This window comes from Schistocerca americana, chromosome 7 (assembly GCF_021461395.2).
Source record: "Schistocerca americana isolate TAMUIC-IGC-003095 chromosome 7, iqSchAmer2.1, whole genome shotgun sequence".
Taxonomy (NCBI): domain Eukaryota; kingdom Metazoa; phylum Arthropoda; class Insecta; order Orthoptera; family Acrididae; genus Schistocerca; species Schistocerca americana.
The window spans coordinates 257,744,341-257,760,512 of NC_060125.1; the positions used below are offsets into that span (position 1 = coordinate 257,744,341).

At 36.5% G+C, this 16,172-nt stretch overlaps 1 protein-coding gene across 1 annotated transcript in view; it reads left to right on the plus strand.

Moving 5' to 3' along the window:
* LOC124623171 (sodium channel protein para) overlaps nt 1-16,172 on the plus strand; it is an 876,466-nt gene that overhangs the window by 514,773 nt on the left and 345,521 nt on the right. The window contains exons 15-18 of the mRNA XM_047148975.1: nt 3,817-3,885; nt 13,928-14,187; nt 14,392-14,565; nt 14,669-14,831. Of these exons, the coding sequence (XP_047004931.1) occupies nt 3,817-3,885; nt 13,928-14,187; nt 14,392-14,565; nt 14,669-14,831 (666 nt within the window). The remainder of the gene's footprint in view (nt 1-3,816; nt 3,886-13,927; nt 14,188-14,391; nt 14,566-14,668; nt 14,832-16,172) is intronic.

Sequence of the window (16,172 nt, forward strand, 5' to 3'; positions counted from 1 at the left end):
ATCAATCCATGTGAATGGTTAGCCACTACCAAACAATGGCCAAGAGCAAAGTTGACCACTCAGCAGTAGAGCACGCAACTGAACATGAGATACTCATCTAACACATTATTTTATCTTGCAGCCTTCCTGACCTCAGTCTTTCCTATCCTCTGTTCCACACTCATTTGCCCCCATATCTGTCCTACATTCCTACACACACTTGTGAATGTTACTTCATTCTTGCTCACTCTGTATATCCATTTCTTTACACCCACAATATTTTCTCTGTGATCTCAAGCTCACCTGGTGCCACATTTCTATCTCATTCCCTTGCTGCCTCTCCGTCCACAGCCATCAGCCCCCTTGGATGTACACTTCCCTTCTTTCTTATTCCTCTCTTCTACACAAACCCCTAAATTAGTTGTGCTGCAAGATGGGTGTGTAGTTATGCTTGCGTGGGTCTGTGCATGCATGTGTGTGTGTGTGTGTGTGTGTGTGTGTGTGTGTGTGTGTGTGTGTGTTTTCTTTGAAAGCATGGGCTGCAAGTATTAAATCTTTTTGGGTGTATACAACAAAGGACAACTGGGAGATCCGGGAAAAACCCGGGAATTTTTCCATCCTGGAGAAAACCGGGAAAAACCCAGGAATTTTTTAGAATTCTGGGAATTTTTCATTGTTTTAGTTTTCCCTTAAATTTTTTTAACTTTGGCTGGTAAGAACCAATACTCTGAGAAAGAATATTACTGTATCTCGCTACTGCAGAATAATACTGCAGCAATAAAACACAAAAGAGAGAAAAAAAAACGAAAATAAAACTTAAGTTGCAAGGGAAATGCACCATATACAAGAACAAAACAGTGCTCATACAAGCGTCTGCCAACAGCAAATTGTGTCAAAGGCTTTAGGAAGACTATCCAATGTTTCATAACAACAAATTGCCACCACTGAGCGCGACGTCACAACTGTTTACATTAGATTCGTATGAGCAGTTGCAAGCGAGCTTATGCCCATGTGGAGTTGAGTCGCGTTATGAGTAGTACCTACTCCCGCTTCTGGCTACAGAAGTGTGGCAGTTAACTGTATAAGCAATAGCAGCAAGCAGCCAGATGCTACCCGGAAACATTTCACTGATGCGCCTAAGCTGCCAGATCGACGTATGCGTAACAATCCTGGAACTAGGGGTCGGGGACCACCAACCGGGGGGGGGGGGGGGGGGGGAATTCATATTTTTCTTCAGAAGCTAGAGAGTATGAATGAAATGTAAAATTATTTCCTAACATCAAACTTTTTTTTTGCTTGTAGTAGGCATAATAGACATTTGATATTAGTACTTTGTGCATTATATTCTGTCGCGTTGTTATAAAAATGACCATTTGTGCCAAAACAGTCCCATTTATTTGGTGTTTGCAACAATTGCTGCAATATTAGGCTGGCCTATGTCATTTTATCTAGCAGACAGTGGCAAAATACACGTTAACAGATCGAGAAACCACACCAGTCTTGGGTACTACTTGTATTAACAGCTTTCCTAGTAGTAGACAACAAAATTTCATTTTTTCATGTAGCAAAATGTTGATGAGGTAATAGATTCTTTTCCAGAAAGGAAAGTACGCCATATAAAGCTGTGGCAAGATTAGAGAGAGAAAAAAAAGCAAGGACTTAAGGACTGAAGAAATGTGTACCGTCTTGCTTGTTTCATGTCTTTACTTGTTTTATGTATCCTATATTTAATTTTATGTCACGCAAAACAGCAAGTTATTAGCTAATAGGCAGTAAAGACTGCAAATTTTCTGAAGAGTTTTGTTCTACTGGTTACAGATAATCCCACCCAGTGTTAATTGCGAGATTTTTTTTAAAGAGGGGCAGGATGTCAAACCGGCCGACTGGGAGCAGGAGAGGCACCACAGGACATTTTAATATTCACTGGCCTGAATATAGCTTGATGGCACCCATTACAAAATATTACACATATGAATTCCACAGAGTGAAATACAGAGAAGTGCGATGGAAGAATGCTGTGTGAAGAGGCGTGGCACTGCTCTTCGGCACACAGACCAAATAACATGTCTTACGTTCCCTCGAACATATATGTTTTATCTATCAGACTCTTTAGAGAGATGTGAGCTACAAAATGAAGATATTTTTGAAAAGTCGATTTTTTAAATATCTGGCGTCCTACCTCAAACGCTCGAGGGAGGGGGAGTGCCACTATCAAATACTGCCCTGGTTCAGAAATATCGTAGATCCAGACCTGATGCACAGAGCAGTCTGAGTTGTAGTGGAGAGGTGGTAGTCTCCACGTGTTTACGTTTAAGTGATTTTGCTGTTTCCTCTTCGTTAATTGCTCTCATGTCAAATGAAAACAAAATGGATTTCTGTGGCCGGGAGCAATCAAGTGAATTAAAATATGCTCACATAATTACAGAAAGCTAAAATATGTTATTAGTTTCAGATTTTATTTTGTTTCCACCTTTCTGACAGTCAAACGTTAATCGCCTTGCAGAACAAATGGTTCAAACGGCTCTGAGTGCTATGGGACTTAACTTCTGAGGTCCTCATTCCCCGAGAACATAAAACTACTTAAACTTAACTAACCTAAGAACATCACACACATCCATGCCTGAGGCAGGGTTCGAACCTGCGACCGTAGCGGTCACGCTGTTCCAGACTGTAACACCTAGAACCGCTCGGCCAACCCGGCCGGCCCTTGCAGAACAATGAAGTTATTTTTGTCAGAAAGTAACATGCGGTGCTTGGTGGAATTCGAATTTATACTTTCCTAATACGAAAATATGCAGTGTACATGTTGCTGTACATCAGACACCTTTCCAATATGTCTTTTTTCCTCTGAGTTTCATTTTCTAAAATGCCGGGAAATTCTACGCCACTGTATAAAATCACAACCATTGTAAGTAGTAATAAGTTTTACAGTTCCAAGGGAAAGTATACTGTTATGTAACGTGGAAAAAGTGTATTTTCATCCGGGAGAAATTGTATTTTTAACCGAGAAACCCGGGAAAAATCCGGGAATTTTATTTCCTCGTCCACGTATACACCCCATATAAAGTGACTCCTTCCACCAGGGACTTTCCATTATTTTTTTTTAGTGATCTTGTATTAATTATTTAGCTATAATGCAAAGGGATAGAAAAGTAGCATTGGGAGGACCATCGAGATAATCACCAAGTGTGTTATTATCTGTGCTATATTGTGAACTTTACTTGAATTTCTCACTCACCTGAAGTACAAAAAATTGCTTTACAATGGACTGAGTATTGAAACATTGCATCATAATGTGGCAGCTAAATAAAAATCAGTACATCTAAGAATATTAATTTTGATATTCCAATCAGATACTTAATCTTTTTGGTGTCTTTCATTACTGACTCTTAGATGCAAGAACATAATCAAGATTTCTGAAGACGGAAGATATATAGTTCTCTTAAAGTTTTCACAGCTACCCAAGAATAGTAGTTCTTTTGATTTCAGTAGCTAAGTTAATAAAGGCAGCACATTTATCAGAACGGTTATTATTCTACATCATTATTTTTAATATGAGTTAATATTTCTTGCACATAAATGATTAAGAGAGACTTTTAGTAAGAAATGCACAATTTCAGTGTGTAACACTGTGTAATGTTTATTTTAATTTGTACTATACATAAAAGCAAGCCTTTCTGCAGTGCAATTTTATTTATGCACAGCTGTTATTTTGTACAGGTATTGCTCTTGTGGTTAAAGCTTGTTTGAATCTGTCACAATTTAATCTTTTAGTGTGTCACCAGCTTTTTTATCCTCTTGTGCACTTTCTTCAATCTCTTTAATTTTTCCACACAGATGTGATGGTGTTGAACGACATCATAGAACAAGCAGCAGGCCGGCAAAGCAGGGCAAGTGAACATGGAGGTATAAACTAAGTGCCTTTATTCCTGCCCCTTTTCCTTATGTATTTCATTATTGTATGCTGTGACATGGTTACTTATTTTGAGCTAGTCTCAGCCAGTCTTACAAAATTGGATTTCCTTTGATCATTTTGTTTTTATAGTAGAGAGGAGAGTCACAGAATTCTGAATAAAAAGTAAACTGTTCGATGCTTCAAAGTAAAATTATATTACAATAGTCCCAAAAATTTACGCTTTTCTACTGAAACTGCAACATAAGAAATTGATATGAATAAACAGTTCATGAATTGTGACAGTTTTCATTTCTCATGTCGTACTCATTACAATGTAGTTCTAGCATATCTAAATGATTTACACTGGTATCATTTCATACAATTGCATCTTCATTGATTACATGCCTATAATCCGTAGATTTCAGCAAATTTAATTCTAGTCATCAAGTTACTCTAAATCTTTCCCCTGATTTAACTGAAGACATGAACCACCTGTTCTAAATGAACTTTTGTGCATATCTGTTCTCCCACTGCTGCTAGGCAGACAATTTAAAATTTATTTGTTTGTACTGCAAGTATAAATAGACAATAGACAGGCCCATACAACACAGTTTAGGAAAGTAGTTAATTTATGGTTCAATAATATTGCCATGTCACAGCAGGACTGCTCTGTAGGATGAATGTGAGTAGAGTAGTTAGTGGAATGATCTTCCAGGCCATCGCTCAGCCCTTTTCTATATTTTAAAGTATTTTTATGAAGGTAGTGCAATATTATCTTTGTTACATTTTAAGGGTAGATGATCATTGTAGTGTATAAATAAGAAAAGTAGATGATCGTTGTAATGTAGAAATGATTAAATATTTCTACATTGACCATATTGTGGAATTAAAGGAGAAAATTAGTTAACCTGCTTGTATCGTTTAGTGTTTTGCATGTGTTAGTGCATTATCCCATGTTTAGTGTTATGTGGTACATGTAACTATAGTTAGACATACTTGTGTTATAAGAAGCTAGTCACTGTGTTAGTTTAGTTATGAAGCACATATCGCTCTTGTCAGTCATGTACTTACTTTCTCAATAGCGCATGTACATGGTGCAGTGATGCTGAGGATCTTATAAAATACACTTAAACATAACAATATAATCCATGCTGAGAATAGTTTCCTACTGGTATTTCGTACTGGTATTTTACAACTGAGTACTTGCTGTAATGTTAAATACATAAATTTAGATAGAAAAAAAAGTTAATTGCATTGGTATATAACACATTACCAATTCCCCCCCCCCCCCCCCCCCCTTTTTATGGAATAGTTGGAGAGCTTCCTTTCTATGTAGTTTTCAAGTTCCTTTTTGTATCAGTATGGTTAGCTCCTTGCTTATAAATGAAAATCATTGCTCTTTTAATCAGGCGGATAAATTTATTGTATGTTTTTAAAAATAAAGATTCCATACTTTTAACATTCAGAATATGAACCAAAATTTCAAATTTTACAAACTGGATCTTTCTTTGTTGGGAATTATGTATGGAAATGGAGATGTAATAGATGTTTATAAATGAAAGGCTGTGCATAACACTGGATGAGCTGTTGAGAGCACTAGAACAGCATGAGTATTGTGTGAGTGGAAATGAGCGTTTGGCATCATTGGCCTGGAGGCCCCTTACGGGGCAGGTCCGGCCGCCTTGGAGCAGGTCTTATTACATTTGACGTGACATTGGGCGACCTGCGTGCCGGATGGGGATGAAATGATGATGAAGACAACAAAACACCCAGTCCCTGAGTGGACAAAATCCCCGATCCAGCCGGGAATAGAACCTGGGGCTGTGGGACGGCAATCCGCACACTGACCACTCAGCTATTGGGGCGGACATTGTGGGAATAGGAAGAAATGAATACAAACAGTGAAGTGAAACAGAGTACATTCTGAAGTTGAGTAATTAAAAACATGTTGCATAAAGCAGGCTTTGAGAATACCATCAAAGAGTGGATGGAAGATAGCACTCAGTGCAAACTGAATTCACGTAAGAGTGAAAAAATATAATTAACTGAAATAGGTCATCAATAAAAACAGAGTGATATTTCATTCAATATTCAGGTTATACTAAATAAAAATAAAACAGTTGCACGAATTAAATAAGCATGTGGGCACCAGCTAACAAATATTTGCAAAATTTCAAGTTTCTGAACTTAAAGTTTTCTTCTCTGTACAATAAGTAGAAAGAAATGGAAGTATAAAATGGTCCTGTAAGAAAATAAAACAATCTGAGTGTGTTTAAAAATCTAAATGAACAATGGAGTGTATGGACCAAACTGTGATTCTGAGAATTTATGAGATTTTGTTGGTGACCATACTGTTGCCAACTACCAGAAATAATGATTAAAAATAAAAAACTGATTCAGTCATCAGTAAGTGAAATGGGATAAGCATTCATAAACTGCAGTGATGGGAGACAACAGCTGTCTCCCCCCCCCCCCCCCCCCCCTCTCTCTCTCTCTCTCTCTCTCTCTCTCTCTCTCTCTCTCTCTCACACACACACACACACACACACACACACACACACACACACAAACACTTCTTTGACTTTATGCATATAGAAGATAAGCAGTGGTATGCAAGCAATGGATTTTGCTTGCTGGGAGTGAGAAAGACTGACAGAACAAAGGGGTGCAGAACAGTGGGAAGAAAGCCTTAGTAAAATAATGGTTTGTTGTGATATTGGGGGTGTGAGAGAGTTGACAGAAGGGGAATACAATGTAGATATTGGGGAGGGAGGAGGGATTAGGGTGACAGTTGACAAGAGAGGAAAGGAAGGAAATGGGAAACAGACAGCAGTAGTTTGGTGCATAGGTTTGTAGTGTTTTTGTTTTGCATGTTGGAAATCTGGTTGCTATTGGTTTATTTATCAGTCATCATTTTCTGTTTGTAATAAATTGTTGCTATTTGAGTTTACATGTTGTTTATTTTGCCATTTGGAGATAGTGAGTGATACTGCAGACACTGGAAAATGGAATGCCAAGAGGAGAACTTGGAACATTCCAGACATATTTTTCTGTGTGAGTTCATTAGAGGAGTGATAACAGTGGAGGCAGCCAGAAACATCTGTGCTATGTATGAGAATAATGCCATTAGGCGGAGCATGGCAAGGAAATGGTTTTCTTGTTTTAAGAAGGACTGTTTTGACATTACTGACTCTCTACATTCAGGAAGACTTGTGGGTCTGATGAAAGTCACTTAAATGCAGTACTCCAAATGGGAATGTGCTCCAAACATGGCTCGATGAGTTACTCGCCTCAAAATCAAGTGATTTCTACAATTGCAGAATCGAAAAGTTACCTCAGCACTGGCATATTGTAGTAAATAGTGAAGGAGAATATATTATTGCTGACTTAAGTCTCTGTTATATGTATCTGTTGCATTTTTTAAATTTATGGAAAAATGCTACAAACTATTGTGCCAGACCAATATATTATCAAGTTTCTGCAGCTTTCTTTTAATTCTGTTTCATATTGCACCTCTCGGCAAATATTAACTCTTCAGTATGTTGCTGCTATTGAAAGTACTGTTACTTTTCTGTGGTTATAATTTTGCATGTTACCACATGTAAATGTTATTCTAAATGCCAATTTTTTTTTTAGTAAAATTCCTTGTTGATTTCCGAGTATCCTATTTCTGTAGCTGTTTGTCTTCTAGTAAGTGATTGTATCTGGATCTATATGAGTTGTAGGAGAGGCATAAAACTTGTTCTGCAACAGAAAAATTTGTGTTATCTTTGTAGACAATCTTTCGATGACTGTTTCCTCGTAATTAAATTTCAGCAGCCATGTCAATTAAGAAAGCTGAATGGTATAGAGAATGTGACTTTACGATTAGTTTAGTCTGTTTTGCCAGTGAGATCTATAAGTTGGATTACAAGTTAAGTAACAAGTACGGATGAGCACCTTATACAGTAGCATTGTCACATGGATGTTAGTTGTGGATGGTTGATAACAGGGAAAGGGAGAGGAACTATTGTCAACATCTTAAGTATGATAGACACGTAGCATGGACTGTCAGAGTAGCCTCACACTGGTTCAGCTTGTAACACAGTGTTTCCCAGGAGGAATGATCAATATTCAGCAACATGAAAGGAATGAAAGCAAAAAAGCCTAGTAAACACAGGCTCTAAAATCCATACCTTAAGAATTATGAACACTTCTTCATCTTTGATACTGTGTAAGAAATTTCTTGTACTGCAACCTCTTTGCTTCCCGTATTTTGAGAGGAGGTAATATGGACCAAAATAAAAAAGAATTGACTGGTAAACATAGGCTCTAAACTGCATACCTTAAGAGCTATGAGCACTTCTTCTGTAGAAAAAGATGTTTCACAGTACAGAAAATGAACAAGTGCTCATAGATTTTACTCATGTTCACAGGACATTTTTTTCATGTTTGGGTCCATACCACCACCTCTCAGAAAATGAAAAGCAAAGAGCTTGCAGTAGAACAGGTTTGTTTCACAGTATTGAAAATGAAGACGTGCTCACTGCTCTTAAGTTCTGTATTCTGGAGCCAGTGTTTAGCAGACTTTTTGTTTTGAATGATTGTTCCTGATATATCTCTTAATACTGACCGTTTCTCCTGTGACAGTATCACATATTGTCATTATAGGCTATGAGTGAAGAAGACTTTTGCCGTAGTGAAGAAGCTGTTATATTTATTTCCAAAACAGGGAAAAAAACAGTTTCCATAAAATGGCATATAGGTTCAGTGAATGGAAAGAAATAATGCTGCATGTGAGTGAGTAGATCACTTTAATAAGACACTCAACTCAAGGAGCTCATCAGTGTGTTTGAAAATCATTAAGTGTTAATTGATGGGTGGTTACATGAGAACCAACTTGCAGAATACCATGAAAATATTAGATTATTATTGAGCTATTTTAGTCCTCATACCCATTCCTACCCAAGTATTTAAAAGTATTTAAAAGTCTACTTATGAACACTGAAATAATCTGTCAAAATGAATTTCAATTCAATTGCAAAAATTGATGGTTTCAGTGTTTTGCTGTTTAGCATTGAGGCTGAATATGTGCAGTATTCTGTAAAACACATGATATATGTGCAGATATATGTAGTGTTGGTATCAGATTGGAGTGAAATAGGTAAAATTTGTTTGCTTAGAGTTAACATTATATTCCAGGAAATGCTTAAAAGTAGCAATTATGAGGCATTCAGATTAGTCAGGGTCTTGTGACTCATTGAGCAAGCAGCAAGTGAATATAAATCCAATTTGAAAGAATGTAGGGTAAACCACCCAGTTATTGGCAGTTTAAGAACATATTTGTAGGATAAATTATGTATCTTCAACTCTTGCCTTGCTTGAAGTATAATTCTAACACAAAACATACTCTAATATTAAAGTAACATTGTTCTACAACTACAAAAGTTTTATACTTTATTTTCCATATGAAAAAGTTGCTTAAAAATATGTAAAATTTTGCCAGTTATTGGCACAGTTTTCCAGTTGTTGGCATCCACATAATACCAGTCATTGGCATTCACAATTTGTATCAACATTACTTATTATTATTAATTTTATTGCAATTCGCAATTTGTATCAACATTACTTATTATTATTAATATTATTACTCATAACTAGCTATCACAAGCTGTTCATAATACTTGGTACTGCAGTAGAAGGTAAAATGTAAGAAAATTAAGAAAAATGAATAAAACAGCTTATTAATTCAGTTACATAACATAACACTGTCTACAAATACAACTATGAATTACAGAAACACCAAATTGAGTTTGTTCTCAGTCCCTTCCTTTGTGTGAGTACTATTTCTAAAGAACTGCTTTGTATAGGCCTTTGTGTGATGCAAGATGTAAGAATTTATTCCACTGATTCAGAGAAATCACTGTCGTCATCAAAATCATCAGTATTAACACTATCATTTACCAAGCAACAATTATGGCATAAAAAAGATCATCATCTGGATCATATGGGGTATGTATTTGATGCCTGTTGGAGATACATGTAGAGTGGAAAAGTTTTTTTACTGCCATTACATTCATATCCCTTCTTGGAAGAAACACTTCTTGTATATTTGAAGCACGTTCCATGACACTCTTTTTCTTTATTCTGCATGCAACCACGTGTAGAAGCTGGAGCATTCTCAACCTCTGAATGCTTAGCTTGGGATGTCAGCTCTGTCACAATGCTGGTATCTCTCTTCCTGTTCTTCTTCTTCTTAATTTGTTCAGTACCTTGTTTTTGCATTTTCTTCTCTTCGCTTTCCTGCATTTGTTTTTCTTTCTGTTTCATGGCGTCCTCGTTCATTTTTACCTTTTCCTCATGCAGCTCATTCCACTTTCTTGAGGTTAAAAACAAATGGTCTCATTCCACTTGACAATTTCCTTTCCTTTTTGGCATTTCTGACCACAGAAGCACTTCTTTAATACATTTGGTTGGAGTTTTAATTACTATAGGTGTCGGCCTGTCTTCTGTGTCATCTCTTGCTGATGAATTCTGGCTAGCTTCTTTACTTGCAGCATGTTGTGGATTTGAAATGTTCAGATTTTCATTGGAAAGGGACACATTGGCATCTGGCGTGATTTCAGCAACTTCCTGTTCCTCTTTTTTGGTTTTCATTTTGATAACATTCCCATAGCCGATATAGAAGAAAGAAATTTTCTCCATGAGCATTTTTTATTACATTCTGTATAGTCTCAAATTCAGTTATTTTCTCTTTATAGGTAAAAAATTTCTGAAAATTTAATCTATCAAGTTTTCGAGACTTAGTTTTTTAGCGCTGTCTTCAACATGAGCAAAGTTGTGTTAAACCTTAGCGGAATTCTTAGCAAACATTGTCTCTGGTTACATTGAGCTACAAATTAAAAATTGCATGCCATGGTGAGAAATACTTAAACTTTAGCAATAATTATACACTTTGGGTTTTCTTAGAAATACTTAAACTTTAGCAACAATTATACACCTTGGCTTTTCTTAGTTGCCACTCTATTTACAGGAAATCCTGCCAATTCCTACATGTGGCTCTGGTTTCTTCATTGATTTGCAACCCAGATGGACACAAAATGTTTACAGAAATGTATCAAAATAGTGTCTTAAAACTTTTTCTGCCACTTTTTCGTTCAGCCAATGTCAAGCTTCAGAAATGAACCGATCTAACACTTTGATGCATGGATTCTGTAAGCCAATTCCCAGTATATAAACATGGCAGCAGTATAAGTGCTTGTCATTCCTTCGCAGTTCCCATATGGATGTCTTCTCCTCCTGCTCATGCACCATGGAAGCACAGCAGTACTTTACCATTTGTCTGTGGAAAAGAAAACCCATGATGGCTTGCTTATTTTGCATTCAATTTTACATGACAGAGCTGTTTTAACACACTCAGCAGGACACAGCCATGCTATGTTGTAGATGTGTACATTTATACTTAGTCCTAAAAAAATCAACCAAAAAAAGAAAATACAATTTTCTGCATTAGAAAAGGGGGGGGGGGGGGGATAAGAAATTTTGAGTCGAAGCAATGTGCTCTCCAGGACTGGTTTTGTGGCGGCGTTCGTAGCGACAAGCAATTCGCTGTAGAAACGGCTTACGAAGTCACCGCCACACTTTTAATAGCAGGCCGACTGGTCCGCTGGAACAGTGAACAGAAGATGAAAACCCAAACACTCTGATTAAATAAAAGTCGGTACTTATCTTTATTAACGAAGATACAGAAACACAGTAGTGAACTCCGTGTCTACAGAAATCTGTCTAGTTCGAGTCGGAGCGGCTAGGTCAGCGTCGGGTGATGACAAACAACAACTCTGCTGCGATGAACACACAACTGACTAGCAAGTACACAATTCGGTGGCGAGTATACAACTGAGCGGCGAATACAGAACTGTCCTAGAACTCGCGACTCCAGCGCTTAAGAAACCAGAAGCCAGCGGTGGCGCGCGCAGACTTGCAGCGATTTCCTGTCTCACTGGCGCTGCTTATGCGGACGGCGTCCGAACTTTGATGCTGCCAACCTTTTGGCAGCGGGCTCGGGTGGCATTACTGGCTAGGATATAACAACTGGGATCTTCTACAAAGTCTGTGGGTGCAACACAAGATCACATGTAGTCGCAGAGCACTGAATTTTGCATACCAGTTAGCATGCTACACAGTAATGTGACAAACTGGAGAAACAAAAATAACCTTGTTGACTGCAGTCCTAGAATGCTAAAAGTTGGTTCTATTTTCCAACTGAGGATTGTTTTGGGAGGTTTCCCACTTTCATCTAGTTGTGTGTTGGTCCTGTGCAATATTTTACCTACTAGTCAACCTCCTAAGAAATGTAGCATTCAAAACGCATTTGTTCAACATAATTTATGCCAGTCAACATTAAAAAATACAAATCATGAAAATAATTCAAAAAAAAGCCATTGACATGAACTGTTGTTAAGTTTTACAAACAAATAAAGTGCTATAGATGGCATGGTCTGCAGCTGCATCTACATACATACTCGCCAAGGCAGCATATGGTGCTTGATGTAGGGTTCCACTTGCAAAAGGGTTGAGGGAAAACTGACTGTCTATATGCTTCTGTATCAACTGTAATATCTTTTATTGTGTCTTCATGGTCCATGCATGGGATGTGTTGGTGGCAGTAGAATTGTTCTGCAGAAAGACGCAAATGCTAGTTCTCTAAACTTTCTCAATAGTGTCTCATCAAAAGAATGTTGCCTTCCTTCCAGATAGCCCCTTTTGTGTTCATGGAGCTTTTCCATAATACTTGTGTCTTGATGGAACCCACTGGCTATAAATTAAATCCACCAAGATGTCTCTGAATAACTTTTTCTTTTTTTTTTTTTTTTCACTAGTTCAAGAGATATTAATCTTGTCATTTTTGTGGGTATTCAGCAGGACTTTCTCAACCTTTCATACTTTTTTTCTTCTTTACTATTTCAGATTTTTAATTTTCAGTTTCAATATATCATTATGAGAGTATGAATTAATTATTTTTGTGAATGTTTTGTAGTTTTTGTTCATAATTTGTTATATGCCCTGGATTTAATCAAATCAGGATGTAACTTCAAATCATTGAATCAAAAAAGTGCCATACATGTTCTAATTAATACCATAAAAGAGTACTTTGCCCATGCTATTGAAATATGCTTGCCATTTAGGTATCAAAGTAATCTATCTTAAAAATACTGAGTAAATAATTGTCTATCTTTTGAGAGACAGTAAGTTTTGTGTGCTTTCTTGTAAGTATAGGTTTTGGGGCACAACATGTTTTCAGGCTTAGAGAATCAGTTGTATCAAAACTGGCAGTTTTGAATCTTGCTCCCTCTTGGAAAAATTTCTGCCGATACCTATGTCTTTGTGCACCTCTCCTTGTAAAATTCAACCACACACATTCTGGTACTTACTACTTTTTCTTTCCTCCAATTTGCACAAGTATGTCACAGTTTCATGGAGATTTTTTTTTTTTTTGGGAAACAGTTTTTGGTTTATTGTTGTATTAGCCTCCCATAATAGTACTGGCAACCACGTAAATTATTAAAGCTCCTATTCAGTTGTGCTGGAGCGTCTTTGGTAGTGCTCCTTACATACATTTGTGTGACTCCTGGCTTGGTCCAACCTTTCAAGTTGACGCCACTTGGACAGCTTGCATGTGAGGAATATTAACTACCTATGAAGAAGCCTTTAAATGAAGATCCTTTGACCAGTAAGTGATGATGAAAGTACCTAGTTACCAGATGATACTTGGAAAAATGGTTTGATGTTTGCAAAGGACAAATATATGTATTGGAAATCATTGAAAGAAAATAAATTAAATAGCATATCAAAGCTGTCTAACTGTCATTTATAAATTTATGTAGTATTGGATCCAGCATTTTCATGCTGTGCCTCATAGCTATATTTATTTACTTGTGTATGTAGAGATGACATTATGAAAGAAATTTTGGTTTCTTTTGACTTTCTGTCTTATCATTTGACTTTACTTTTTCATGTTGTTATGATACAAGAGACATTCTTGAAGTAATAATTTCCCTCTGATTTTTTTGTCAGCAGCTGATGATGATGATGATGAAGGTCCTACAGTGAAAGAAAAAATTCTTGCGTTCTGTATTCGTTGCATTGATATCTTCTGTGTATGGGACTGCTGTTGGTTGTGGTTAAAATTCCAAGAATATGTTGCACTCATAGTGTTTGATCCTTTTGTTGAACTCTTCATTACATTGTGCATCGTTGTCAACACACTTTTCATGGCTCTTGATCATCATGACATGAACAAGGACATGGAAAAAGCATTGAAAAGTGGAAATTATGTAAGTCTTAAGAGTATGATAATAATAATAATTATTATCATTATTTTTAGCTAATTGATATGACATATCTATATTGTTGACAAGAAAAATATATATAACTTTGTATCACTAATTTGCTGCTATTTTTTGAAATTATTTTCATAGTAAAATTTCTGAATGATATATTACATATTAAATATAATAACTTAAAATAAATGCTTGCAGTTCTTCACAGCAACTTTTGCAATTGAAGCAACTTTAAAACTAATCGCCATGAGTCCAAAATATTATTTTCAAGAAGGCTGGAATATTTTTGATTTTATTATTGTGGCTCTGTCTTTATTGGAACTGGGACTTGAAGGAGTTCAAGGCCTGTCAGTGCTCAGGTCATTTCGACTGGTGAGTAGATTGTATGAGATTTAGAATACTGACCACTTGCTAATAGCTGGATGTGTTCAATATCATTTTAAATCTGGAAGCTGAAATATTTATTTTGTTACAGCTCAGAGTTTTCAAGCTTGCAAAATCATGGCCAACTCTGAATTTGCTAATTTCTATAATGGGTAGAACTGTTGGTGCCTTAGGAAATTTGACCTTTGTGTTATGTATAATTATATTCATATTTGCTGTTATGGGTATGCAGTTATTTGGTAAGAACTATACAGGTATGTGAAATCATCTTTATTTTGTTGATGCATAGAATTTTTTTCATGAACTATTAATTATTACATTGATTACTAGATCATGTCATCATTTCTTTTTGTTGTTTATGTAAGTGTTATGTTACAAATTTTACAAACTACTACAAGAATTAAACAGAAATTAATAAAATGTCCAAGCTTAAAAAGATAAATGATTTTTAACTAATAGAAGGACTAAAGGTTAATGTAATTAAGGCACTGAACAATTGAGAGGAAAACAATGTGCTTAAAGTCATCACGAACATTTCTGACATTGTCCTTCTGTGGAGCTAACAGACTAAAATGGTATTAACCACATTTGTACCAAAAGTTAGAAAACTACCTAGTGTAGTGCTGGTCAAAATATCAGGGATTTAAGAAATTTTTGTCACTGGTACTTAGCTACCTAATTAGTGGAAGATTTACTGCAGAACCAGCCCATGCACTATTGTCAAGGTTACGTTTACAAATCACTTCATAATTTCTTTTGAAATGATTAACAAATATAAAGAAAGATGTGCTGACTGTTACTTTCAGTAGGTAAACTGTTCAGTAAAGCTGATGAGGAAATTCATGAGCTGGAGAGACAAGGAGAAGGAGGAAAGAGAAGTTGAGTAAGAAGTAATCATTTGTATGCATCTTTATATCACTTGACCTCATGGGTCCTTGTTAAGGTGGCTTCTGAGTAGTATACATATTCCCATATAATTTCTTTCCAGCAGCGACCTCTGATTCTCTTTCAGTCATAAGAAATGTTATATATAACTATTTACAAAATTTATTGCTTAGCAGTGTTCTAGTCTTGATGTCAGTGCTCTGTCACGTACGTGAATGAGCTTTTCAAAACCTGTAGATGGATGTAGTTTCAGACATCCAGTTATAATTCTACATGAATCGTTTAATGTAATATCAACCTGATGTATATGTGCTGACTGGTACCACACAGGACTGGCATACTCACCTGCTGAAAACACAAGAGCAGGGCTCTTGTTCTCATTGTTCAAGGATGTGCACCTCAGTTAGCCCCTGTCAATTTGCAAAGAATGTTGTTTCAAATGGCAAGGTGGTCAGGTAGTGTATTCTGTGTCCTACAGTACAGCTTAAGGTTGCACTGAAGTATTCTAGGAAAACTAATGCTGCAGCTCATGTCCACTTTAATTTTGAGTTTGGTTGCTTCATCCTTGTTTCTCAGTTGAAAAGTGGAACACATACATTTGGGAGGATTGTTATGAGCTGATTCTTTTTATTTCATTGAAATAGGGTATTCAGGGTAACAGAGTGGACTTGTTCCACTTCTTTAAATTTTGCAGTCTGTACTGTCAGATG